At 53.9% G+C, this 26884-nt stretch overlaps 1 protein-coding gene across 4 annotated transcripts in view; it reads right to left on the bottom strand.

Annotated features, from left to right (window-relative positions):
• Positions 1-1202: 1202 nt before the first annotated feature.
• Positions 1203-26884, bottom strand: part of MEIS2 (Meis homeobox 2) — a 123649-nt gene continuing 97967 nt past the window's right edge. For 2 of the 4 annotated variants that reach the window (XM_029078195.2, XM_029078196.2), the window contains exons 10-13: positions 6393-6451; positions 4871-4981; positions 4498-4591; positions 1203-1336 (exon numbers count right to left, since the gene is read on the bottom strand). In XM_029078195.2, the coding sequence (XP_028934028.1) occupies positions 4533-4591; positions 4871-4981; positions 6393-6451 (229 nt within the window). In that variant the 3' untranslated portion in view covers positions 1203-1336; positions 4498-4532. The remainder of the gene's footprint in view (positions 1337-4497; positions 4592-4870; positions 4982-6392; positions 6452-26884) is intronic. The other 2 variants (XM_029078197.2, XM_029078198.2) reach the window with 1 other exon arrangement.

The raw sequence follows: 26884 nt of genomic DNA, 5'->3' as shown, positions 1-26884 counted from the left end.
GTAACGTTTTTTGTCGTCGAGAAGCGCTGCCCGACTTTACTGATAGATCCAAACCGAAGGCTCAGAAGTCCTGGAAAAATCTGTCAGCTCTCTTCGTATCTTCACCCTCGAGGCTCTTTGACGAAGAGTCCAAATAATAATAATAATAATAATAACAATAATAATAATTAACAATAATAATAATAATTATCGAGATCGGCTTATGAAGCACAAACCATAAAGATCTGTTCGAAACTCAAAGATCACACTGAAGAAAGAACAAAAGCCAGGCATGGAACACATTCTTGGAGCTGGACTTTGAGTCCCAAGTCCAGCAAAACTCTCCTCCTTCGGCTCTGGAGAAGCTGTTCTCCAAAATATTCCACCATCTCTCCTGGACAGGGACATTACTGACGAACCAAGATAGTCTTTTCTTTTGGGGACAACACACATAGTGTGGAAAACAAGGATATATTTTTTTTTTCTTCTTCTAAAACTATCTGAGGCAACATAATGGGAGCGATCGACAGAAATGTACAAGTTTAACTTAGTTCCTATGTTTATACTACAGTAGTTATAACTCTCAGAGTCTCTTTCTGCTTTGTTTTTGTTTGTTTGTTTTTTTTTCCCATCGGGCAGGACGAATTCAAGGAGCCCGTGATTTCTCGCCCAGGTTCTCCTCCGGTCCACTCTGCGGCTTGGTGACGAGCGACCAAGGTAAAAATAATCACAGCGGTCTGGGATTCCGTATTGAATGTCAGCGTTGGGTCAGAGTTCCAAAGTCTTAAAATAGTTTTTCTTTTTCGTGTGTGTGTGTGTGTGTGAGTGGTGGGGGGGGTTGTTGGTGCATGCGTGTGCATGCGTGTGCGTGTGTGTTTGTTTGTGTGTAGTTTCCGGTTCAGTGCGTTTCTTCCCTTGAGTTCCCTCAGACGATCGGCCACGAACGTCTGGAGGCCGCCCGCCCGCCACCGTGAGCCCACTGCCACGGGCCCACAGCCACAGGCCCACCGCCACGGGCCCACCGCCATGGGCGATGATGAATTGGACGTTTTCGGGGCGAGGGGTTTCGGGGTTGGGATCGGGGGGATCTCTGTACTGGTTCGGTCATTCCGGGTGAGGGATGGGGACCTGCCTGTATCACCACGGCTGAGGGGTGGGGACACACCGGCGAGGACGGAGCCGTCGGGGCGGAGGGCGGCGGTGGACGAGGTGGTGGAGGGGGTGGGTGGGGGGGGGTGGGCCCGGGTCTCGATGAAGGAGGGGGTGGGGCCATCCGGGGTGAGCTGTCACTCGGGCGAGGTCCCACCCATCCCCGTTTGGCTTTCCTGGGAAACACGAGTCCCTTGGCTGTGCAGACCTGGAGAGGGATGGAGAGGGAGATTGGGGGGAGCAGAGAGAGACAGAAATCCAGAGGGAGGAATGGGGGAGGGGGGGAGGGGGAGGGGGGGGGAGGGGGAGAGGAGAGAGAAGAGGGGAATCGAGTGGGAGAGAGAAAGAAGGGAGAATGGGAGAAAAAGGGGAGAGTCAGGGGAAAAGATGGGAGGGGAGGGGAGGAAGAGCAGTCGAGAAAGGGAGAGAGAGCGGAGAGAAGTTAGTCATTTACCAAAGCATATACTGCCTTTTCCCTTTCCCCAACAAAGATGAACTGGGAAAACACACACACACATACACACACATCCACACACACGACACTGCAAATCTTCTAAATTTAGCTACAGAGCCGTGCCAATGTTTGCAGGCATTCAAATTGTCGTTTGCATTTAATTTCATCACACGGCCGTATAATGCAACACAACAGAACTAAATATTTAATGCAGCCAAGTGTCATAAAGGGGCAACATTCCGTCCAAGTCCTCTCGGGGGCACTTCCTCGGTAAAATGCAACAAGAACGAAAAACTCTAAAGTCAAATTTGCCCCGCCCCATGGAGCGATCTCCCTCTCATCCTGCAGAAAAAGCACTGCAAAGGAGCTAGCGACACAACTCGAAATTTGACTGCATCTGCATTTGCTCAAGAAGAATTATTATGCGCAGGCGAAAGTCCAGTGTGTGTGTGCTTTCGGGGGTGGGAGGTAAGGGTCGGGGGGCGAACTGAGGTTTAGATTTCCCAGTGCCTACGGGTGAGGGAGAGTGAGTGTGTGTGTGTGTGTGTGTGTGTGTGTGTGTTTTATAGGGGGCCTGGTATCGCTCTGGCAACAGCCGGCCAAGGAGATCGCAGGGGTCAGAGGTCAGATGTGAAGGCAAGGCCAGCAGGCTCGCACAGCGGATTATACCTGCAAACCCAGGAGGCTTTTGGGGGGAGGCGGGGGAAAGCCAGGAACCACATCGCGTGGCCTCGAGAGCGGGACGGGATGGGGGGCGGGGCGGGGGCGGGGGGAGCGATCCGCGTCTGGGGCCGGTCCTGGCCGTTTCCCCTCAGCAGAATCTCGGGGGCGCCCGGTCGGAGAAACCCAACAGATGTTTCCGACCCCGTAAGCTGGTGACCTAGAGGCTCAGACGCCGCGGTAGCTTGGTCCAGGAGATCCGAGGCCCATTATTAACGGACAATCATGCGGTCTGCCTCGTCCCAGTCCTCTGTTTATTCCACTCCTAGAAGCCTGTGCAATGGATGATGTTAATTAAGTACCCAATATACCATATTGTGTGGCTGCATAATCAAATCAAGAGAGGATAATATTCTTCTGTATTAAGCTATTAATGTAATTGGTCATGAAGCATAAAATATGTTATGTAATTAAATAGGCTAGAAATGATATGGCCTTATATTAAGAACTACCCAAGCTGAGCAAATGTTTTCTCTGGTGCTGTTTTAGGGGACATTGCTTTCGACATTTTTGACAGCGTCAGGAGGGGAAGAGAATGGCTCTCTTTCCCTGTGCTCGGCCAAAGGGACACCCCCCCACCCCTCACCCCGACTCCCCCCCCAGCCCTCTCCCCAGAGATGGTCGATAAACCTCTGGCCTCTATTTACATATAGAGGGTGATTTAATCAAAGATACTTGTTGTTCTACTCTGCCTCATTAAACAAGGAAGTTTCTGCCTTGGACGAGATCTTCTCTGCTCTGGTGTCTCTCCTCCCAGAGCCCCATCCAGTCTGCAGACTCCGGATTTTTTTTTTTCAGATGCCAAAAGCACTTGAAGCTTTAAAGTCCTGATGGGCTTCCGTAATCCTAGTTCAGCCGTTCGGCACTGGTGAAAAATCCAGTCCTCCGTCTTCGGCTGCTCCTGGATGTCTCTCCCTTTAAATTTATCGACTGGCTTTGCCTGGCTTTCTGTCTCATGTCGAAAGTCAGTAGGCACATGTAAAAAATAATCAAAACACACCAAACTCCCTGGTGAAGAATCAATGGTGTCATTGCTGTCATAGATCTAGACTGTGCATAATGAACTACAGCATTTCATCTTTGCATATAAGATAATTTGGGCATCAATCCTTGCCTGACAGATTTATGTCACTCAAAGGACAGTTCCACTTTGCTTTTTTTTTTTTTATCGCTTCTCTGAGGCCGGCTTAATTTCACTCCAGTCAACTGGCGCCCCAACACGCTAAATTCCCTTCCCCCCAGTTGAAAAGTCCCGCGTCGCGGTGATGGCGGGAGACTCGGGACCCTGCTCCCCCGTCCCCCTACTCCATCTCGAAGGGGAGAAGGCCCTCCTGCTGACCGGTAGCCCCGGAGGACTGCTGTCACCTGCCCCTTTCCGAAGGGGTATAACGGGGGGCAATGCTGAATGGCTGCTTCTTCTGAAGAGCCAGGCTTCCTTTTGGCATGGCAGGCCTCTCTGGGAGGGGAAAAGTAAAAGCGGGGGGCGGTGTCTTGGATTTCCCAAGAAGGAACGAAGTGCTCGGGGAAGTCGGAAAAAGGAGCGGTGCTCAGAGCTAGCGACTACCGGCCTCCTGCCTGCCCGAGGGCAGGCCACAGGATTTGTCTACGCCTCGGTTTCCTCCTCCGTTTCCCAGAGCTCTCTGTGGGCAAGGGTGGTGTCTACCGACTCTACTGCATTGTACTCTCCCAAGTGCTTAGTGCAGTGCTCTGCACGCAGCAGGCACTCAGTAAATACCACGGATTGATCGATCGTTAATATGGGAACATCATTCCCGTTCTCTCTCCCTCTAGACCAGGAGATCCCAGTGAGTCAGGCCCTGGGTAATAATAAGAGTAGTATCTGTTTAGCGCTTACTATGTACCAAGAGCCCTGCTGAGCCCTGAAGTAGATACAAACGATCAGCTCCCTCACAGGGCTCACAGTCTTCATTTTACAGATAAACTAACCGAAGCCCAGAGAAGCGAAGTGACCGGACCGAGGTAACGCAGCAGATGAGTGGTGGAACCGGGATTAGAACCCTGGTCCTCTGACTCCCAGGCTTGGACTCTTCCCACTAGGCCACGGCGCTACCCACGCTGCATCCCACGCCGGGTCCGATCGGACTCTCCCGCACCTATCCCGGTGGTCAGCGCAGCTCTGGCACAGGGTCAGCACCCAATGGATCCCGCGACCGCCGTGGTCACCGTCTACTTACGTCCCCTGGCTCGGCGCCGGGTTCCCGCGAAGAGGTTACATGTAGTGCCACTGCCCGTCCATACCCATGTTCATGCCCATCCCGCTCATTGGCCCTGGACAGGAGAGAGGGGAGAGTCCACCCGGTCAGAGGTCAGAGCGCCAGCGGCCAAGGTGGGCGGGGGGAGGGGACGGGGGGGAGAGAGTCCGGTCAGAGGCCAGAGCACCAGCAGCCTTTGGTTTAGAGGGCCGAGGGGAACTGTGGGCATGGAGACACAGGAAGCAAAACGGAAGAGGTTCGAAAGCATCCTGGTCTTAAAGGTGAGGCCGTGACCCAGGCCGCCCCCTCCCACCCCCCGACGCAGAGGAGGCAGGCGTGGCCGCAGTGACCTTACCTGCAGGCCGGATCCCCATGTGCTGCTGGCCGTCCAGCACAAAGCTGCCCATCGGCTGACCCTCCGGACTATACGCTGCTCCCTGACTCACTGAAGGATCAAGAAGAAAACCTGATTGTAGTCAAAACCGGGGTCACAGAGGAGAAAGAAGAGAAGACACAGCAGGCGTCAGCAGCCGTTCCAGGTTCCAGGCTCCGCTCGGAAACCCTTCCTGCCCTGTTCTGGGCCGGGGGTGGTGGGGGGGGAGGGGGGCTTCGGCCCCGGACTGGGACCGGGAGCTTCTCTCTGAAGGGTCGGTGGGGAGGGGGCCTAGTGAATGGGGGTGGAGAGGGGGGCTCTGCGGACAAGTTTCATCAGTCATGTGTTTCCTGACCAGCCTTTCTACTGGGGAGAGGGGAGGTGTGAACTGACGCACGCGTGGTAAAACCCGTAGACACACGCGCACATCCAGGCACACACAAGAGCTCTGGGCCGCTCTGGGCCGCTCTGGGCCCCTCGAGGGCCACCACCCATGCTGGCCCTGGAGATAGTGACCTGGGCTGGCTCTCTTGTTTCCTGGCCCAAGACCCCCACCTCCCACCGCCCCCCACCATCCCCACACACACACCTGGCAGTGGACGGAGGGCTTCCAGAGCTGGGGGGGAGCAGGGAGAAGGGGCAGGGGCCGGGGGGGGAGGGGGGGTCGGGAGATGATCTTTTCAGAGAGAAAAGATCTTTTGGAGAAGCAGCGGGGCTCAGTGGAAAAAGCACGGGTTTAGGAGTCGGAGGTCGTGAGTTCTAATCCCGCCTCCGCCACTTGTCAGCTGTGTGACCTTGGGCAAACCACTTCACTTGTCTGTGCCTCGTCTGTAAAATGGGGATTAAGACTGTGAGCCCCACATGGGACAACCTGATTACCTTGTATCTAGCCCAGCGCTTAGAACAGTGCTTGGCACATAGTAAGCGCTTAACAAATGCCATAATAATAATAGCAATAATAACAATTTTTAACCCTTTAAGATGTAGCAGTCGGTAAAGTCTCCGAGATGTTTCATCTTTTGTGACACCCCTACATACACACACGCATACACCCCACCCTCCCCCTGCGGCCCCTACCTCCGCCAGCGGGGAGCCGTACGCACTGCTGTGTGGGTGTGGGGGGGGCTCCCCCGGCCCAGCCTGCCCGGCAATGTGCCGGGATGATGATGATGATGGCATTTGTTAAGAGCTTACTATGTGCCAAGCTCTGTTCTAAGCATTGGGGTAGTTACAAGGTAATCAGGTTGTCCCACGTGGGGCTCACAGTCTTCATCCCCATTTTACAGATGAGGGAACTGAGGCACAGAGAAGTTAAGTGATTTGCCCAAGGTCACACAGCAGACAAGGGGCAGATCCGGATTAGAACCCATGACCTCTGACCCCCAAGCCCGGGCTCTTTCCATTAAGCCACGCTGCTTCTGTCAGGGGCACGTGGAATAGCCGGGCTCCTCGGACCGGCCCGCATGGGCAGGGCCCGGAACTCAAACGCCAAGGTGGTGCTCACCTGCTCGGTTGGACTGATCGATCATGGGCTGTACTATCCTTCTCCGGGCATTGATGAACCTGCAACGGTCAGGACAGAGCGGGTGGTCAGCGGCCCCGTGGGGCGGGGAGCTGGCTTGGGGGATCACCCCATCCCCACCCCACGCACCCTGGCATCCCGGCAACCCCCTGCGACCCCTTGGCAGCCCTGCGACACCGCCGCAAACCTGCCATGTCCCGCAGCTCCCGTGGCACCCTGCATCGCCGCTTCAACCTTCCATCCCCCGCAATCCCGCAGCAGTCCCGTGAGTGGGGGAGATAAAAGTCGCGGTTTTTAAACCCTGCAAGGATTCCCGGACGAGCGTGGACCCGAGTGGCCAGGGCGCGGGATAGAGCGGGAGCCTCGGGGCAGACCACCCCGAGGTGGCGGCTGTCCTCGGAGTGGCAGGGGGTGGGGGGACCCGGTGGCCACTTCACCTCGCCCTCATCCCCATCCCCGGGAAATAGGGGCTCCCCCTTCACCGCAAGAGCCACTTCCGCCTCTCCGCGCCTTCCCGCAGAGGTGATGTCCACTCCCTGGAAAGCGTCACACCGGCCCTCAGAGACCAGAGGCGATGTCCACTGTCTAGGGAACGCCACACCGGCCCACAGAGACCAAAAGAGGCTACGTTCACTCTCTGAGGAGTGCCACAGCGGTCCACAGAGACCAGAGGTGAAGTCCACTCTCCGGGGAGCGCCACGCTGGCCCACAGAGACCAGAGGTGATATCCATTCTCCCGGGAGCGCCACACCGGCCCTCAGAGACAAACAGAGGCTATGTCCACTCTCTGGGGAGGGCCGCACCGGCCGCGGGGCCCTCGCGATGACCGGGGGCGATGCCCATTAGATGAGCCCCGCTGCCCCGCGGCCACCGCCCAGGAAGCCCGGGGTCACGTGGAGGTCAGCACCGGCTGGGGTCGCTTCGGCCCGAGGACAGACGAGGGAAAAGCAACAACCACAAGCCGAGACACCTTTCGACTCCCCGGGAAAGGCCGCCCTGGCAGGGAGGGATGGGGGTGGGGAGCTGCAGGGGGTGGGGGGTGGGGGGCAGGCGAGTCTGCAGGGCCTCCATCTAATTGTGCTGGAAACCCATGCCCCAGTGCCTACTTCATATTCCTTTAATGCTCAATAATTACCCATCAAATATTCATGCGCAAACTGAGTAAAACCATAACGAAATCTGCTTTATTTCCCCAAACTTAATAAAAACAGCCATTTCCTATCACTGCCGGGCCCCCTTGTCCTCGTGCCTTTAATGATGTGTGCGTTCTCCCACACATTTGCAAGAGAGAGAGAGAGATCTCCCCTCTCCCCGTTTTAAAAGATGACATTCTAGAGTTTATTCCCAGGCTTAATTCCAGCCTCGTGTTTCTATTACACTCACCCAAGTGCTCCTCGTAGCGCTCTGCACAGAGTAGGGACTCTGCACAGTGCTCTGTACAAAGCAAATGCCAAGTACAGCACTGTAAACGGAATAAACACCTAGTACAGCACTTTACACACAGTAGGCATCCAGCACAACGTTCTGCACGGAGTAGGCAACTGTTACAGAGCTCTGCACATGGGTTCCGTCGATACTATTCCGAGCCCGCTGTGGCCACTACGGGTTCAGAGATCTCACCTCCAGGAAGATCAATAAATCAATCGTATTTATTGAGCACTCAATGCGTGCAGAGCACTGTACGAAGCAGTTGGGCAAGTACATCACGACAACGTAACAGACACATTCCCCGCCCACGAATTTAGAGGAATCGAAAATGAACACCTCTGGCTCTCTCCCCCTCCACGTTCCCATTTCTCTTTCAAGTCTTAAACCTGAGATAAGCAGAGTGGGCTAGTGGGTAGAGCACAGGCCTGGGAGTCAGAAGGACCTGGCCTCTAATCCTGGCTCTGCCACTTGTCTACTGTGTGACCCTGGGCGAGTCAATTAACTTCTCTGTGCTTCGATTAACTCATTTGTAAAATGGGGATTAACACTGTGAGCCCCATCTGGGATAGGGACTGTGTCCAACCTGATTATCTTGTATCCACCCCAGCACTCAGTACAGTGCCTGGCACATTATAAACGCTTAAGAAATACACACACTCTCTCGGAAAAAATGAATAAATAAACAGTGGCGACTTGTGGCCAGCGCTGGAGGCCTCCTCCCGGCTCCGGGCCCCTCCTTCGGAAATGGTGCATCTGTGCGGCAGCCAGGAGTCCCGCACGGAAGGGTCACTTTCTCCGGACCGCCCGCTGGACCCCGGACCCCGAGGCCCTGTATCTGCACCCAGCAAGGGGGAGGAGGTTCCCTCTGGGCAGGTGAAAAGAAAAATTGCCAGAACAGCAAAGGACTTTTTTTTTTTTGCATTTTTCTGTTTGTTTCCAAAACAAAGGCCTTCTTTAAGCCTTAAGAGAATATAACACAGTTGTCAAAAACATCCTCTGCCTCAAGAGGCGAAGAGGCGAAAAACAAAGGGAGATACTGCCTGTTCCCCCTTACCCCCGCCCCCCCCCCCCCCGTGGTCCCCTCTTGAGATGGTGATTTCGCCTTAGCTGAGTTGGGAAGGCCGGGGGCCTGAGGACCCCCAAGATGATCATCATCATGGTATCTGTTAAGAGCTTGCTCTTGTGCCAAGCACTGTGAGAGCCGCTGGGGTAGATAGGATACAGCCGGTGGGCTTCATTTTCCCACCGTGCTGCCCCCCACCCCCTGGCGAGCCGGCCGGGGGTGGGGGGCCTTTAATCAGTAAAAGTTAAAGCCCAGGGAGATGAGCCGCAATCCTGATAAAACTGTTTTCTCTCCTCCCGGGAGACTCTAATGAAAGACCCAGATGGGATGGGGCTCGGGGGTGGGCGGTGGGGGCGGGAGGTGAGGATGGCGGGACCCTCCTTTATGGACTTGGAATTCCAGCTTGTTTCCCCCCCTCTTTTCCCAGCTGCCCACTTGTTAAGCAAAAATCGGAATTGCCATTTCTCCTCCCCCTTTTTAGTTTCTCCCCTTTTTTTTCTTTTATCATTCATATCTGGTGACTCCTCGCTTGCTTCCGTCTCCCCCTCCTAGTCCCCACCGCCGCTCTCCAGCAGCCTTGGGTCTCGGCGGGGGTCTCAGCAGGCCCCCCAGCCTCCCCCATCTTCAAACGAATAATTAAAGGGAAGGGTAAAGGTTGACCAGAAGGCCAATTCTCTGGTTACCGGGTCAGAGTGTTTACATTAAGGGGAAAAGCGGGGTTCCCACTCCTGAGCCCTTTGCAACGGTTTTTTTTTTTTAACACAACAATGGGTGTTATTGAGGGCGCATTCTGCCTCCTGGGGAAAAGCGGGCCAGCTGGTAGCCATGGAGTGGACTTGAGGTTCCTTGGGGTGGCAGAAATGGCTTTTTGCGGTCATCTTTTGCCGAACCGGGGCTTGGGGAAGAATGGCCGCCTCCCCAAATCTTTCTCTTCAAAGGGCAGCCAAAAGGTTGACTACTGCTACGCAACTGCTTTCTCAAACTAGTCCATCTATCAAAATCAATCAGTGATATTTAATGAGTGCAGAGCAATGTACTAAGCACCTAATTCTTGCAGCACCTACAGGTGGGGAGGGGGCAGGGGTCTGAATTGACCACTTAGGAGAGTGCGACAGAGGCAAGACAGAAGGGAGACACAGACCCAAAATAATTTGCCAGTAGGCAGAGAAAAAGGAAGAGAAAGATGGATAGATAAAACAGGGCTTGAAATAGTAGTGTGGCCTAGTGGAAAGAGCCTGGGAGTCAGAGGACCTGCATTCTAATCTCCCAGCTCCACCACTTGACTGCTGGGTGACCTTGGGCAACTCATTCAATTTATCTGGGTCTCAGTCATCTCACCTATAAAATAGGAATTATGACTTTGAGCCCCTTGTGGGCCATGGACTGCGTCCAACCAGATTAGTACGTACGTTGCATCTATTTATATTAATGTCTTTCTCTCTCTCTCTCTCTAGTCTTTAAGCTCTTTGTGGGCAAGGAACACGTTTACCAACTCCGTAAGTTGTACCATACTTTCCCAAGTGCTTAGTACAATCTGTGCTCTGCACAAAGTAAGAACCCAATAAATGGGAAGGATTGATTGATCTATCCCCATGATTAGGATGGCGCCTGGCACAGAGTAGGAGCTTAATAAAAAGCATCTTTTAAAAAAAGAAAGTCCCTTCACTTCTCTGTGCCTCGGTTCCCTCTTCTACAAAATTGGGATTCAATACTTGTTCTCCCTCCTATTTAGAATGTGAGCCCCATGTGGGAGCTGATTATCTTGTATCTGGCCCCAGGGCATAGTACAGGACTTGGCACACAGTAAGCGCTTAATACCACAATTATTAATAGTAGGGGAAGTAGGTCAGTAAGCTCCCAGGTGCTCCTGGTGGTGGTGAGGGCTTAACCGGTGAGGTGACAGTCGAGAGGATGTGGGCTGGATGGAAGAAGATTAATCAGGGAAGACTTCCTGGAGGAGGTGAAGTTTCAGGAGGCCAGTGAAGATGGGGATTGCTGGGAAAAAAAAAAATCCTCAAAAGCCCTTTCCAAAGTCCCAGCTCTCCGTTACCAAGGAACCCAGTCCGATCTCCTTTCCTCTCCAGAGCAGCATGGCATAGTAGATGGAGCAGGAGCCTGGGAGTCAGAAGGTCACGGGTTTTAATCCCGGGTCCCCCAATTATCTGCTGTGTGACCTTGGGCAAGTCACTTCACTTCTCTGGACCTCAGTTACCTCATCTGTAAAATGGGGAATTATAATAATTACAGTATCTGTTAAGCGCCTACTCTGTGCCAAGCACTCTTCTAAGCGCTGGGGTAGATCTAAGGTAATCAGGTTGTCCCATGTGGGGCTCACAGTCTTAATCCCCATTTTACAGACGAGATAACTGAGGCACAGTGAAGTGAAGTGACTTGGCCAAGGTCAAAGGACAGACAAGTGGTGGAGGCGGGATTAGAACTCACGACCTCTGACTCCCAAGCCCGTGCTCTTGCCACTAAGCCATGCTGCTTCTCTTATAACACAGAGTCAACAAAGAGATTTCTAGCGGTTGGGACTCCACTGGAAACAGAATTACTTTGAAAGTTTTACTCTGGACATTAAGATCCCGCTTCTCTAGAGAGACACCGACGGAGAAGAGTTGGGGAAGAGTCAGCCCTGATCGGATTGTGCGTTTACTTTGTGGTCCGGGTCTCTGGCATCAAAAGAGGAGGTCTCCTTTGGCAGACTCTCCGGAGCGCTCAATACAGCATTTTGCAAATAGTAGGTAGCAAGTCAACAACATTATGTGCCCAGGGCACCGGTTCGCACAGAGGAGATGCCCGGTCAACAGTTTTTTAAAACATCCGCCTCCCCCATTTGATTGTAAACTTTAGTGTATTGTCCTCTCCCAAGTGCTTAGTCCATTCTCTGCACACAGGAAATGCTCAATAAATACCACTGATTAATAATAACAATAATAATGTTGATGATGGTATTTGTAAAGCACTTACTATGTGCCAAGCATTGTGGTAGATACAAGGTAATCAGGTTGTCCCACGTGGGGCTCACAGTCTTAATCCCTATTTTACAGATGAGGTAACAGGCGCAGAGAAGTGAAGTGACTTGCCCCAAATCACACAGCTGAAAAGTGGCAGAGCCAGGATTAGAACCCATTGGAAAAGCCCGGGCTTTTTCCACTAAGCCATGCCGATCGATTGATCGCCTGTACTAGACGGGCATCCGGTACAGTTTTCCACAGAGGGTAGGCACCCAGGGCTGCTCTCTTCACTGCAGGCTTCCAGTAAAGTCCTCTGCAGACAGGAGGTGCTTGGTACAGAACTCTGTGGACAGTGGGCCCGGCCTAGGGGATCCAACTCAGGCCAGGGAGGCAGAAGGACCTGCGTTCTCATCCTGACTCCACCACTTTTCTGCCGCGTGACCCTGGCCAAGTCACTTCACTTCTCCGTGCCTAAATTCCCTCATCTGTAAAATGGGGATTAAGACTGTGAGCCCCATGGGGGACAGGGACTGTGTCCCACCTCATTAGCGTGCATCTGCCCCGGTGATGAGTAGAATACCTGGCACATATACAAATACCATTTTTAAAAAATAAGGCGTTCAGTGCAGCGCTCTGCAGATAAGTAGGATCCCAGTACAGTAGACACCCAGTACGGCCGTTCTGCACACGGTAGGAGCCCAGTACAGCGGCTCAGCACACCGCACAGAGTGGGAGCCCAGGACAGCAGTCTGGCACCCGGCACGGGGCTCTGCCCTTAGTGGGAGGCCAGGACAGCGCTCAGCACACAGTGGGAGCCCTCTGCTGACAAGAGGCGCCCAGTACAGCCCCCACCATTTGGGCCGATCGATTTTCCGCCAACAGGGCCGGCCGAAGCCATCTCCCGGCCCTGCCAGGGGGAATGGGTGGGGGCGAGGGACGGTGGGCAGGGGCAGGAGGTCGGGCTTTGAGGGGGGCGGCTCCGTTGGGATTTCTGTCCCGAGGCAGCCAAGACGGACCGAAGGGGGAGGAAGAGGGGGCCGCATCTCCCCTCTCTAACAGGAACAAGCTTTGACAGCGGCAACAGGAATTTTCTCGGCCCCGCCAGCGCTCTCAGGCATCTCCTTTGACGCTCCGTCCCGCCCCCTCCCCGGAGCCCCCCGCCCCGAGTTCTCTGCAACGCGGTGCTTATTGTAGAATTGAGCCTCTCTCAATAGGCTGGACTGGGGCCAGCCGGCCTGGGGCATAAACACACCTGTGTGAAAGAAGGCTGATTGTAGCAACCAGACCCAGAGCCGCCCCCTCCTCCCCAGCTCCCAACCCCCAGCCCCCCCAACACGCCCCTCCCCGCCAGCGGCCCGGGCCCCATTTCGGGCGGCCCTCGGCCAACACGAGGGCCCTTTCAGGCAGAGAGAGGCCCAGAGGCCCAGCCTGTAAAAAACGACCCCTTTCCCGCCCCCCCCCCCCAACTTCGATCGGCCTCCCCCTTCACACCCCAGATCAAACCCTCAGAAAGAACGTTTTTCGCCCCGAGCAAAATCATGATGATGAAGGTATTTGTTAAGCGCTCACTACGTGCCGAGCTCTGTTTTAAACGCAGGGATAGATACAGGGTTATCAGGCTGTCCCACGTGGGGTTCCCAGTCTTAATCCCCATTTTACAGAGGAGGGGACTGACGTCCAGAGCTGTTAAGCGGTTTGCCAAGGTCACACGGCAGACAAGTGGCGGAGGCGGGATTAGAACTCACGACCTCTGACTCCCAAGGCCCGGGCTCTTTCCACTAAGGCTGGTGGCAGAGAGGCTTCCCGTGGGGGCACGGTCGGCGTCTTTTCAGGGCCACCTCCTCCAGGAGGCCTTCCCTGATCGAACCCCTTCCCGGTCCTGCCATCCCACCTGCGCCCGTGAAGAGTCATGTACTCGTTAGCGACGGATTCGTTCGCTTGTGCCTGTTATTTCCAAACGGCTGCGCGTCAGCCATGTTCTACCTACCTGTCTCCTCTTCGGGATGACAAAGTCCCAGTTATTTCTCCCGAACGCTCCCCCAGGGGTCCAGTACAGTGCTCTGTTCATAGTAGACACTCAGCACAGCACTCTAGGCACAGTAGGCACCTAGCAAGGCACTCAGGACAAAGCAAGCACCCAGCGCAGTGCTCCGCATCCAGTAGGCCTCCAGTACAGCACTCTGGGCACAGAAAGCATCCGACATAGTGCTCTGTGCACAGTAGGCTTCCAGTACAGTGCTCCGCAAACGGTAGGAGTGTAGTGCTATATCGTTATGACGTTGGCATTTGTCACACGCTTATTACGTGCCAGCCCGTTGTGGGCAGGGACTGTCTCTGTTGCTGAATTGTACTACCCAAGCGCTTGGTACAGTGCTCTGCGCACGGTAAGCGCTCAATAAATACGATCGAATGTTTTAAACCCTGGGGTAGATACCAGTGAATCAGGTCAGACACAGCCCCTGTCCCTCCTGGGGCTCACATTCTAAGTAGGAGGGAGAACAGGCATCGACTCCTTATTTTACAGTTGAGGAAACTGAGGTGCCGGGAAGTTCAGCGACTTGCCCAAGGTCACACTGCGGGGAAGTGCCAGAGTCAGAAGTAGAACCCAGGTCCTCTGATTCCTAAGTCCAGGCTCTTTCCACTAGGAAACAGTGTCCCTTCTCCACATTGCTAGATACACTGTAAATGATCGGGACAGTGCTCTGCACAAAGTAGGAACTGAATACTGGGTTCTGTGAGCTCTACCGGGTGCTTTACTATGGGCAGAGTGCTATGCCGGGCACCCGAGAACACGCAGAAGAAGTAAAGAGAAGGCCGCTGCTCTCTGGCAGTTCAAAGTCTGCTGGGGAGTCAGGCAAACACAAATGGCAAACATACCATAGGAATAAGAGTAACAGCAGGGATACAGAAGTGAGCAATTCAATAAATAAACAGAGACTAAACGGAGGAATTCCCTCAGCAGGGTGACTCATGGGACGACCTGAGAGGTGGGGGGAATTGGGGACTGGCAGCTTCCACGTTATTATTATTACTATTAGTAGTAGTGACTATTATTATTATTATTATGAAATTTATCAAGCGCTTACTAAGTCAGGCACTCTTCTAAGCATTGGGATAGATATAAGAGAATCAGGTTGGACACAGTCCCTTCTCCCCCATGAGGCTCACAGTCTAAATAGGAGGGAGTAGGATTTAATCCCCATTCCACAGATGAGGTAACCGAGGCACGGTGCTTGACACAGAGTAAGCGGTTAACACGGGGCTCACAGTCGAAGTAGGAGGGAGTAGGATTTAATTCCCATTTTACAGATGAGGACACGGAGGCACAGAAAAGATAACCGTCTTGCCCAAAGTCTCACAGCAGGCACGTGGCAGAGCCGGGTTTAGAAGCCAGGTCCTCTGCCTCCGGGCCCACGCCCTTTCCACTAGGCCGCACTACCAAGCAGGGACTCTCAAACCCGTTCACACACATACCTCCCCCGTGCCCCCGTTCTGGTAATTTGGAGTTGCCGTGTTTGCAGCAGCGGAAAATGGGTCTCCCCTCCCCCTTCTCTCCCGTCTCCTCTGCCTCCCCCATCTCTCCCACCTCTCCTGTCAAGCAGGGTTGACCGGGCGACTAGGTAAGCGGTGGGTCCCGGGGTCCTGAGGGTCATATTCCTTTGGATGCCCCATCCACTGGGACACGACCATGAGGTGGCCCCTGATCTCTGCATCTGGAAATGCTCCCTCACCACACCCACGCACACGTGCTTGCACACACACACGTGCACACAGAACCCTGTTGTCTCCCCACCACCTGTGTTTTGTCCACCTGGGCAGATCCGTCCCGTGGGGTGGGACAAAGGTCGCCTGGCTCCTCCTTCAACCCGCAACGTGGCACCAGGGGAAAACCCTCGACAGGGCAGTCCTGGCACGAGGCCAGCAACTCCTCCACTAGGTCCTAATCCCGGCTCTGCCACTTGCCTGCTGTGTGACCTTGGGCAAGTCACTTCGCTTCTCTGTTCCTCCACTTCCTCATCAATCGCTCAATGGTATTGATTAGGCGCTTAGTGTTTCCAAAGCACTGTACTAAGTGCTCGGGAGAGTACAGTAAACCGAGTTGGTAGACACGTTCCATGTCCGTAATGAGCAGACAGTCTAGAGGGTCTGGTCTCTTTACTGCTGTATTGTACTTTCCAAGCACTTAGTACAGTGCATTGCACACAGTAAGCGCTCAATAAATACGGTTAAATGAATGATTGAATGGCTGCGGCCTCCTGAAGGGTGATCCCAGGAGCCTTCCCTGACTCTCCCCCGGGGGGATTCTCCCTCACATACTCCCACCCGGAGGCATCTCTCCCGATTTAACTTTTATTGGACAATTTGTTCAGCCTCAAAGCTCCAGCCTCAAAGATGCGACAGAATAAATCCGCCCTTGAGGAGGAAGGGAGTTCTGTGTTAAGAGCCGAGGTCCAGTCCTGTCATTTAATCGCAATGTGTTTACCGGTAGTGCGTTGTTTTGGGGAAGCCAATCCTCAGGGGAGGGGAGGGAGGGCAGAAGGTGAGAGGGAGACAGGGAGAAAGAGGCTGAGAGAAGAGACAAGGAGACCTACAGGGAGAAAAGTAGTAAGGCCTAGTGGAAAGAGCACGGACCTGAGTTCTAATCCTGCTCTGCTACTGGGCTGCTGGGTGACCTTCACTTCTCCGAGCCTCGGTTCCCTCTTCTGTAAAATGGGGATTAACATCTTGAGCCCCATGTGGGACAGGGACTGTGTCCCACCTGGTTAGCTGGTAATGATCCCAGTGCTTAGTTACGGTGCCTGGCACATAATAAGTGCTTAACAAATATCACTAAAAAAAAGAGGGAGACACAGAGAGACAGAGACAGAGAAGAGATAGGTGGAAGGAGGAAAGAGAGAGAGAAACACACACTGATGGAAAGAAGAGACACCCAGAGCCCCCAGAGGAAGGAGAGATAGAAGGTGACTCACCTAGACAGAAGAGACATCAGAAACACATGGAGAGAGAGGGAGACACATCCAGAGGGAAGATAAACAGAGATACAGGGAAAGAGGAGAGGCTGGGAAGACCTAACCAGAGGGAAGAGAGTTAGAGAGCAGAGATTTAGGGGCAGCCGGGGCAGGGAGGGGCAGAGGGAGGCCTAGCGAGGGGCAGAAAAGGGGACCGTACCTTCGCTGGTGTCTGTCGATCGTATTTACTGAGCACTTACTGTGTGCAGAGCCATGTATAAGTCCTTGGGAGACTACAATGGAACTATATAACACACACCTCCGCTGCCCACAACGACCTTATGGTCTGGAGGGGGAGAAAGATATTAACAGAAATAAATGAGAGATATGGGCATAGTGGTGTGGGGCTGGGCGGGAGGGGGGGAGGGGGAGATGAATAAAGGGAACAAGGCAGAGTGTCGCAGAAGGGAGTGGGAGAAGAGGAAAGGAGGGCTTAGTCAGGGCTCAGCGGATGTCCAGCGGTGACTTGTGTCTCCCCTCTCCAGTCTCATTCCCTTAGCCCAGGATGTTCACACCAGCCTTGACTCAGGTCTACCTCACCGGGGTGGGCCACAGGGCACTGGACCCTATTAGCCAAGGACTCTGTCATTCAGCACCCAGCAGCTGCAAGTCCAGGCTGGGAAACCGGAGCCACGGACTTTTCTGGGTGGGGGGCATTTGTCAAGTGTTACTATGTGCAGGCACTTTACCGAGCTCTGGCGTAGACCCAAGATAATTGGTTGGACACAGTCCCTGGAAGACAAGTGACAGAACTGGGATTAGAACCCAGGTCCTCTGACTCCTAGGCCCATGGTCCTACTCTGTGGGTCTGCAGGCTAGGCAAGGGGGGAAGAACTGCCATTGCTCCTCTCTCCAACTCTGACTGTTACCTCTCCAACCCTGACTCTCCCCTAGTGACGCAACATGAATCAGACAACACCCCAACTCTCCCCTCTCCATCCCTGACACTCTCCCAGTGACCCAGCATGGACCATGAGACATCCCTGACTCCTCCTTCTCCAACCCTGACTCTCTCCAAGTAACTCCCATACGACACTCGTGATCACCCCCCAGTGACCCATCAGGGACCATCCGACACCCCTGACCCTCCCCTTTCCATTCTCTACCCTCCCTCCAGTGACCCAGCACGGATAATCCAATACCCCTCATTCTCCCGTCCCCACCCCTGACTTCCTCCCAGTGACCCAGCGCAGACCGTCCAACAATAAGAGTGAGTTGAAATCGTCAGGGGGTGGATTGAGGACTCGGGAGAGGGGAGGGCAAGCGTCTCTCACTCTCCAACCCCACAGACCGAGTGCCCCCTCCTACCCAAGAGGCGGGCATCCCAAATACCCTCTGGAAACCTGGACAGCGCCTTTCTCGGCTGCTGTCTTTTTTTCTTTTTAAAAAATGGTATTTGTTAAGCACTTACTATGTACCAGGGATTGTACTAAGTGCTGGGGTAGACACACGCTAATCGTGTTGGACACAATGTCCCACATGAGACTCACAGTTTTAATCCCCATTTTACAGATAAGGTAACTGAGGCGCAGAGAAGTGAGGTGACTTGTCCAAGGTCACACAGCAGACAAGTGGCAGAGCCAGAATTAGAACCTAGGTCCTTCCGCCTCCCAGGCCCGTGCTCTATCCATTAGGCCATGCTGCTTCACTTCTAATGGGCACCTTACACAGCTTCTGGTTTGGTCCCCATACTGGGAGCACCTCGCCCCCGTTCCCCCACCCCAGCCTGCTACAACATTTCCCTGTCCCCATAACCTGTAACCTCCCTGACACCAACTTTCTTGTCTACCAACTCTATCGTATCTTCCAAAATGCTAAGTACAGTGCTGTGCACACAGCAGGCGCTCAGTAAATGCTGATTATAAGCTCCTCGAGGGCAAGGTTCATGCTCTCCCAAGCGCTTGGTCAATACCACAGATCGATGGATTGATTAGGGCCCTTGGAAGTTCTCGGGCCTGTTAACCTGCAGGCCAGATGAGCAGCAGGAACCTGACTGCAGAGCGAGAGCCCGTTTTTCTGTGCGCTGCGTTTGCTAATGATTAGTTACTCAGCAGGAGCAGTGGATCGCGCCCATAAATAGCGGCAGGGAGACAAGAGGGCATATCGATCCGCTGCTCTCGAGTAATTTTTTTTTTTTGGTATTTTAAGTGGTTACCATGTGCCAGGCCCGTTCTAAGCGCTGGGGTAGATGCAAGCAATCAGGTTGGACACAGTTCATGCCCACACGGGGCTCACAGGCTTAATCCCCTCTTTACAGACAAGGGAACTGAGGCACAAGAAAGTACCCAAGGTCACACAGCAGATGAGGGGCAGAGTCAGGATTAGAACCCAGGTCTTTCTGACTCCCAGGCCCTTTCTCTATCCACTAGGCCACATTGTTTCCCAGGAGTAATTGGCCTGTCCAGGGTCCCACGTCGAGGGGCGGCCAGTGCCCGGACCAGAACGTGGTGCTCTGGGGGCGGGGGGAGGGGGACGGGGAAGGGACGGTCTGACCCCAGACCCCAGACTCCAGTGATGGAAATCCCCTTACCGAGAAGACAGCCGACAGGAGGGGCAGGTCCGATCGCACCCGTGCCCTCCGCCTCCCCCCATGACCGGCTACCATGGTCCTGGGAGGGGGTCCGTCCCTGCTGTTGCCAGCATCCTCCCCCCTTCTGCTTCCTGGCTCAGGGACCACCTCCCCACACCCCCTCTCCCACCCCCCAGCTCCCTCCCAACCTGCTGGGTTCTCCCTGCGGTCCAAGGCCGTCTGGGTCCCAAGGTGGGGTCCTGCTGCTCCATCAGCGGAGAGTCTGGTGGACCGTGGGACAGGACCCCAATGGATCAGCATTCCCATAATCCCAGGAACCGGCCCCTCTCCCTCCCCACTTTATTATGGCATCTGTAAAGGGCTTACTATGTGCCAGGCACCAGTCTAAGTCCTGGGGTAGACGCAAGCTAATCAGGTTGGACACAGTCCCTGTCCCACGTGGGGCGCACAGTCTTAATCCCCAGTTTACAGATGAGGGAACTGAGGCCCAGCGAAATGAAGTGACTTGCCCAACATCACACAGTAGACAAGTGGCAGAATGGAGATTAGAACCCAGTTCCTTCTGACTCCCAGGCCCGTGCTCTGTCCCCTGAGCCACGCTGCTTCTCAAGACTCCTACCCTCTCTTTCCCTCTTCCCCCCTTCCCCCTATAATGCCCTCCTCCCCGTCCCCTCTCTCCCCCGGCTTCAGCTGATCCACTCACGGAACAACTCATGCTCGTTTTCCCTGTGTATAAACACAACCGACAGCTCAGGCGACAAGCCCACCTCGAGAAGCCTTGTAGGGCATTCAATATTGTGTCTCTTTGGCACTCATTCTTGTATCCCTCAAGGCTGTCTACCAATCCCTTTGTGAGGCCTGAGCTCTGGCTCCAGCAAGACCAAAAAAAAAAAAAAGCAGGAGAAGAAAGGGGAAGGAAGAGAGAAAGAGAGAGAGAGGAGGGAAGAAAGGAGGGAAGAAAGGGGAGGACGGACTCCGGTGAAATGACGCCGCTTGGTCTCATTTCAGTCAGCTTTTGCTGAGGGCTATAGAGTTGTGAGCTCATGAACACAGTTGGGGGGACTTGGGGGGCTGCGTGGATGTAGGAGTTTGGTGGGGGCTATAGTTTTGGGTTTCTGGGGGGCTGTGTGGACGTGAGGTTTTGGAGGTTGGAGATTTGAGGTTTTGGGGGCTGTGTGGATGTGGGAGTCTGGGACTGCAGTTTGGGGTGTCTGGGGGCTGTGGTTTTGGGGTTCTGGGGGCGGTGTGGATGTGAGGGCTGGGGGCCGCTGTTTGGGAGTTCCGGGGGGCTTTGTGGGTGTGGGGGTCTGGGGGCTGTATGGATATGGGAGTCTGGGGGGGCTTGCAGTTCTTGGCGTCTGAGACTTGATCTGGGGGTGTATATCCCTGATATCCCCGAGAATATCCAAACCGGTAAGGAGGCTGCGGAGGGGGACCGCGAGTCCTGCCATCTCAGGACCGGGAAGAGGGTTTCTTGGGGTCCCCTGGGGCCCCCCTCCATCAGGGCGGGGAGGGGGCAGGTAGGCCCGGGGTGCGGAGGCCGGGGAATTGGACGCCGCGGTGGATTTCTTCCCCCTTTCCCGTCATTTTCTGAAATCTGATTAAAAAAAAAACCCCTACCAAACCCAGCGAAACTGATTGTCTCTCCACTGGGGGAGGCGGCCGGGGCAGTAACCCCCGACTCGACTTTAATTTGGTTTTAATTTTATGGGTCCTGTTTTAACGGCGGATTTCCAGACCTTTATTTCTCTCCCAGCTCTTAGCAAAATGGGAGCTCATAAACACAAGCTCGGCTGTAGAGACTCTGCTATTCCAGCCCAAAGTATTTCCTCTTTTATGGCCCTGGTCTTTCCATCTTACTGCGTTTGTGCGTGAGTCACAAATCTCTCCGTTATTCCAGCGTGTGACATCTTCGCTCGTTTGGCGCTGCTCATTAACAAACAATACTGCTGTGAAATTGGTTTAATGACAAAGTAATAAAATTGCTATTCTGCTCACAGAATGCCTAAGGCAGTTTCCAACTCCTACAAGGCTTTACTGTGGATGCCAAGATACATTAAGCTGCTTATTCGTAAAAACTGCATCAGGCGTTTTTTCACCGACTCCTTCGCCTATCCAGCCCCTGCTCCTTTTTATCTTCAAATAAAAAGATATATTTGCTTATGTTCTTCCAAGCTGTCAGATTTTTACTTTCATGCATATTTCTGCAAAATGAAAGAGTATTTCATTTCCTCCACCCCCGCCCCCGCCACCCCACGAAAGGTCGCTTTGTCCCCACCGCAAGGGGTTTCTGGACGGAGCCCCCTCCCCCCCTAAATGGGGCTGGGGGGGAGGGAGGGGGCAGACTTATTGTCCTCTGTTAGGGGTGGGGGGAGCCGGAGCCGGGGTGTACGGATGGGGGGCGGGACCCACCGAGTCTGGGGGGGGGGATTAGGGGGACGGTTAGGGGACCCCCCTCTATGCCAAACTGCGGAGAACTGAGGGAGACCCCAAGGGGGGACAGAGGGACCCCAAGGCTTGTGGGGGGAGGGTAGAGGGGGACTTCGACCGGAGTGGGGATGCAGCCCAGATCCAGGGGTCGCCCCCCGACCCTCCCCCGGGGGTCGGAAAGGAGGGAGGGAGGGGGTCCCCACTATAGAAGGAGCGGGAAGGAGAAATCCCTTCGAGGGGTGGGGGGCGATTGGAGCCCAGTCTCTTCAGGGGATCTGTTCTCACGGCCAGTTACCCGTCCCTGGGGAGGGGGAAGGGTCTCCCCTTCCCCCAGTTTCCCCCTCCCCCATCTCCCATCTCTCCCCCTTTCTCCCCATCTTCCCCACTGCTCCCTTCTCTCCCTCCTCCTTCTCCCCGGCCCCCCTTCTCCGTTCATTAATTCGATCGTATTTATTGAGCGCTTTCTATTGCAGAACACTATACTAAGCGCTCGGAAAGTACAATACTGCAATAAAGCGAGACAATCCCACGACGGGCTTTCAGTCTGGGGTGGGGGGGGGCGGCGGGGAGGGGTGCAGGGAGGGAGCCAGACATCAGAACAAGTAAACAGGCAACAAGACGAATAGAATTATGGATTTATACACAGAAACTGCTGGGGAACGGGGAAGAGGAAAGGGAGCGAGTGGAGGGGACACGGAATAATAATAATACCAATGAAGATGGCATTTGTTAAGCGCTTACTACGTGCCAAGCACTGTTCTAAGCGCTAGGGTAGATACAAGGTAATCAGGTTGTCCCACGTGGGGCTCACAGTCTTAATCGGATGAGGGAACTGAGGCCCAGAGAAGTAAAGTGACTTGCCCAGGGTCACACAGCCGGTAAGTGACGGAGCCGGGATTAGAACCCACGACCTCTGACTCCCAAAGCCACGCTGCTTCGGAAGAGAGGGGGGAGCTGAGGAAGAGCTCTCTTCATCCCCCTCCCCTCCTCCCTGCTCTCCATCTCCCCTCCGCCCCCCCCCCCCCACCGCCCCCGTCTCCTCTCCCCTCGACCCCCGGGAGGGAAGATGGGGATGGGGGAGGACCCGCACTCTCTGACAGGTGGGAGGCCCCGGCTATTACAACCGGGGCATCTTCCCCCGGAGATGTAAATAAACACACCGCCCGCCGATCGATCCCTTTCCTTACTTTGACACGGCGGACACTCACGCTACCAATTTTCACTTCTCCTCTTTCCAAGGCCGCCGCACTGAAAGCTCCCGCCCCCATCCGCGCTCCTTTATACGGTCATTATCGCCGTGGCGATTGCGGGCCTTTGGCGGGATGGATGTTCTCCTTGCTATTATTGCTGTTTTGGTTGTTTCTACTATTGCTGTGGCGGCGGCTATTATTGCCGTTGTTATCGTTGCTGTTGTTATTATTGCCGTGGTTATTACTGCTGTCCTTATTGCTTGTTTTGGTGGCCGATATTGCTGCTGCCGTCGTCCTTCTCATTGCCGTGGCGGTAATTATCATCATCGCCGTGGTTAATCTGGGGAGGGGTAGAATCTTCTCCAATCGATCGACTGAGCTCCTAATAGGGGCAGCTCACTATACTGAGTCCTTGGGAGCGTCCAATAGAGTTAGGAGACAAGACCCCGGCTCTTCGGTGACTTGCGATCAGTGGTATTTATTGGGTGTCTACTGTGTGCGGAGCACTACTATAGTTAGTGCTTGGGAGGCGGTGATTCTAGTCTGTGAACTCCCCGTGGGCAGAGAGAGTGTCTGCCTACTCTACTGCGTTGCTTAGTACAGTGCTCGGCAAAGAGCAAGTGCTCGATAAAAACCAGCTGTTGATTGATTGATTGATGCCACTGAGTTAGGAGATGTGATCTCTGCCCTCGAGGAGCTTGTAATCGGTGATATTTACTGAGCGCCTCTTGTTGGCAGAGCACTGTATTAAGCGCTCGGGAGAGTATGATACGACAGAGTTAGTAGACGTGATCCCTGCCCGCAAGCAACTTGGAACATGTAGCATTTTTTGAGTGCTTACGGTGGTGCAGGGCACTTGGGAGAGTGCCGGAGAGTCAGTAGACCCAGTCCCTGTCCTCAAGGAACCAGAACTGGAGGGGGTAACACAACCTCCCCGTGAGGCAGAAAGAGTAGGTGGGCACCATCCCTGCCCACAGATTAAAATTACAGTCTCCAAGGCATTATATTCAGCAGTGCTCTGCACATAGCAGACACTCAATAAATACCACTGATTAAAAGTCCCTTGAGTGCAGAGATCGTGCCTACTAACTCTATTGGACTCTCCCAACCATAGTGAGCTGAACACAGTAGGAGTTCAATAAATACCACTGATGGACTGAAAAAGACTCCACCTTTCCAAAAATTATTATTCCCATTTTTCAGATGACAGAACGGAGACCCAGAGAGGTTCGGTGACTTACCCCAAGGTTACTCAGCAGGCCAGGGCCGAGCGGGGATTAGACCTCTGGCCCTAACACAAGTCTTGGGGTGACTGGCCCCTTGAAGGCAGCCATACCGACTGGCTGGGAGTGGAATAGCAAACAAGCAGCCTTCTTGGAGGGTCGGAGGGAGGGGGTAGACAAAGGAAGCCATCTCTTCCTGGTAGTCTTCCCCGATGAATTACTAACCTCCCCAGATCACATCCCCGACTGTCCCCCTCAACCCTTGTCTTCTCACAGTTCCTGGTTGCAATGAAGCACTTATGGGCCCCCCATCCCCATCCTACCCCCCGATTCAGGAGGCTGACATTTGAAGCAGTTTTCCTGGAAGAAGACACGCGCTGACAGCTCAAGTGGGAAGGGCTGCAGGGGCTCGGATTTGCTCTTGGAGCCACTTCCTATGTTCTGACATCTAGTACAGCCCCCTGCACTCATCAGGCACCCAGCACAGCCCCCTGAACACAGCAGGCATCCAGCACGGCCCCATAAATACTGCAGGCATCCAGCACAGCCCTTTGCACATAGCAGGTACCCAACACCATTTCCTGCACATAGGAGCACCTAGCACAGATATGATAGGTGCCCAGTACAGTCCTCTACATCCAGTGGGTGCTCTGTAGAGTGCTCTATACCCAGCAGGGGCTTAAAAAATGGTGAAAATGATGGCGACAAGAGCAAACCAGAATACGTTGGGCGGGTTGGTTTTTTTTAATGTTTTCATGGTATTTGTTAAACTCCGATTATATGCCAGGCACTATACTGAGTGCTGAGGTAGATACAACATAATCAGGTTGGACACAGTCCATGTCCCACGAGGGGCTCCCAGTCTTAATCTCCATTTTACAGATGAGGTAATTAGGGCACAAAGAAAGGAAGTGATTTGCCCAAGGTCTCACAGCAGAGCCATGGCAGAACCCAGTTCCTTCTGACCCGTGCTCTATCCACTAGACCACGCTGCTTCTTTATCATCCTTTCTCCCTCCCATTCCCATCCCCAACCCCAAAGACTAATGAACCATGAATTATCGTCCCACAGAGCCTGGACCAATCGCTGCCTTTTTGCCCTGGTCAGCCCATCCCCTGGCGAAGAGGACAAAAGCTGCTGCTCTGGGAAACTTCCTTAGGAATTCTCCTTCGGGAGGTTTGTCAGTCAGTCAATAGTCAGTCGTACTTATTGAGCACTTACTTTGTGCAGGGTACTGAACAACGCACTTGGGAGAGTACAATACAAAATATACACATACATTCTCTGCCCACAACGAGCTTACCTTCTAGAGCGGGAGATTTGGTCTAGAGGTTTGGTAGACTCCTTGACTTCATCCCAGGAAGGGAGGGAAGGGAAGGAGAGGTTTTCATCTTGGCTAAATGAATTTGGCCCTGCAAGACCGGCAAACGAACAGCAGACAATCCAGACCCTTCACTGGCCAGGAAAATGGGGAAAGGTAAGAGAAAGAAAGAGACGCAGGGTGGCCTACTGGAGACAGCATGGGGCTGGGAGTCGCTAGCACCTGGGTTCTAATGCCAGCTCTGCTACTCCTCTGCTGTGTGACCGTGGGCAAGTCACTTCATTTCTCTGGGCCTCAGTTACCTCAGTTATAAAATGGGGCTTAAGACCGTGAGCCCGACGCGGGACATGGACTGCGTCCAGTCTGATTAGCTTGTGTCTACCCTAGTGCTTAGTACAGTGCCTGGCACGTAATAACCACTTGACAAATACCATTTTTAAAAAAAAACTTCAAGTGACCGTCAGAATTACAATCAAGAATGAACTGGGCTGGTTGAAAACAGATACTTCTGCAAAACCTACTACCTCTAAGGTGCATTTTACTCCCTAGTAAAGCCGATGATGTTCCGTGAAAAGATGGGTGGAGGCCGGAATTCCAGGGGGACAGGCTGCAGCCCCGGAATTCTGACCCTGAAAGGCCCTTTCAGAGGAGGAATCAGCAGGGGATGTCAGAGGAGTCTCTCCGGTCAGATCCCCAACACCCCGCTCGGCCTTGATGCCCGCAGTCTCGGGGCCGACCAAGAAGGGGCACCCGCCGCTACCTGAGTTTGCTTCTTGGGTCCGATCAATCAATCAATCCTATGTACTGAATGCTTACTGTGTGCAGAACACTGTACCGTGTGCAGGGCACGGGAAAGTAAAGTAGAACAATATAACAGACACATTCCCTGCCCACAATAAGCTTACTATCTAGAGGGGGGCTTACGGTCAAGGGGATCTTCTCGCTTCAATTCACTTGGAAAGTGAATTGCACTTTCCAAGCGTTTAGTACAGTGCTCTGCACACACTAAGCGCTCAATAAATCCGACTGAATGAATGGGCGTGTGGGCATGCACTCGGCGTCCCCCCCAATCCTCCATCACACTCCACGCGGAACAGAATCAACCTTCCTCATTAGTGGCAAATTAGCAATCCCAACATGAGCGGGGCCGAGCTGGCCAGAAGCCTTCCTCCACCTTGTGTCTCTTCCTCCTGCTGCTTCTCCTCCTCCTGGCAACCTGATCCATCACCACCGGGCCTGGGATGAGAACTTTCTCGTCTCCCCACCCAGCTTCGGGCGCCCCACTCCAACCGACTGCCTGGGTTCAATTTCTGAGGTGGGGTG

This window comes from Ornithorhynchus anatinus, chromosome 13 (assembly GCF_004115215.2).
Source record: "Ornithorhynchus anatinus isolate Pmale09 chromosome 13, mOrnAna1.pri.v4, whole genome shotgun sequence".
Lineage (NCBI taxonomy): Eukaryota > Metazoa > Chordata > Mammalia > Monotremata > Ornithorhynchidae > Ornithorhynchus > Ornithorhynchus anatinus.
Note: the sequence above shows the minus strand (reverse complement) of the source record. Positions and strands in the feature narration are given on the sequence as shown.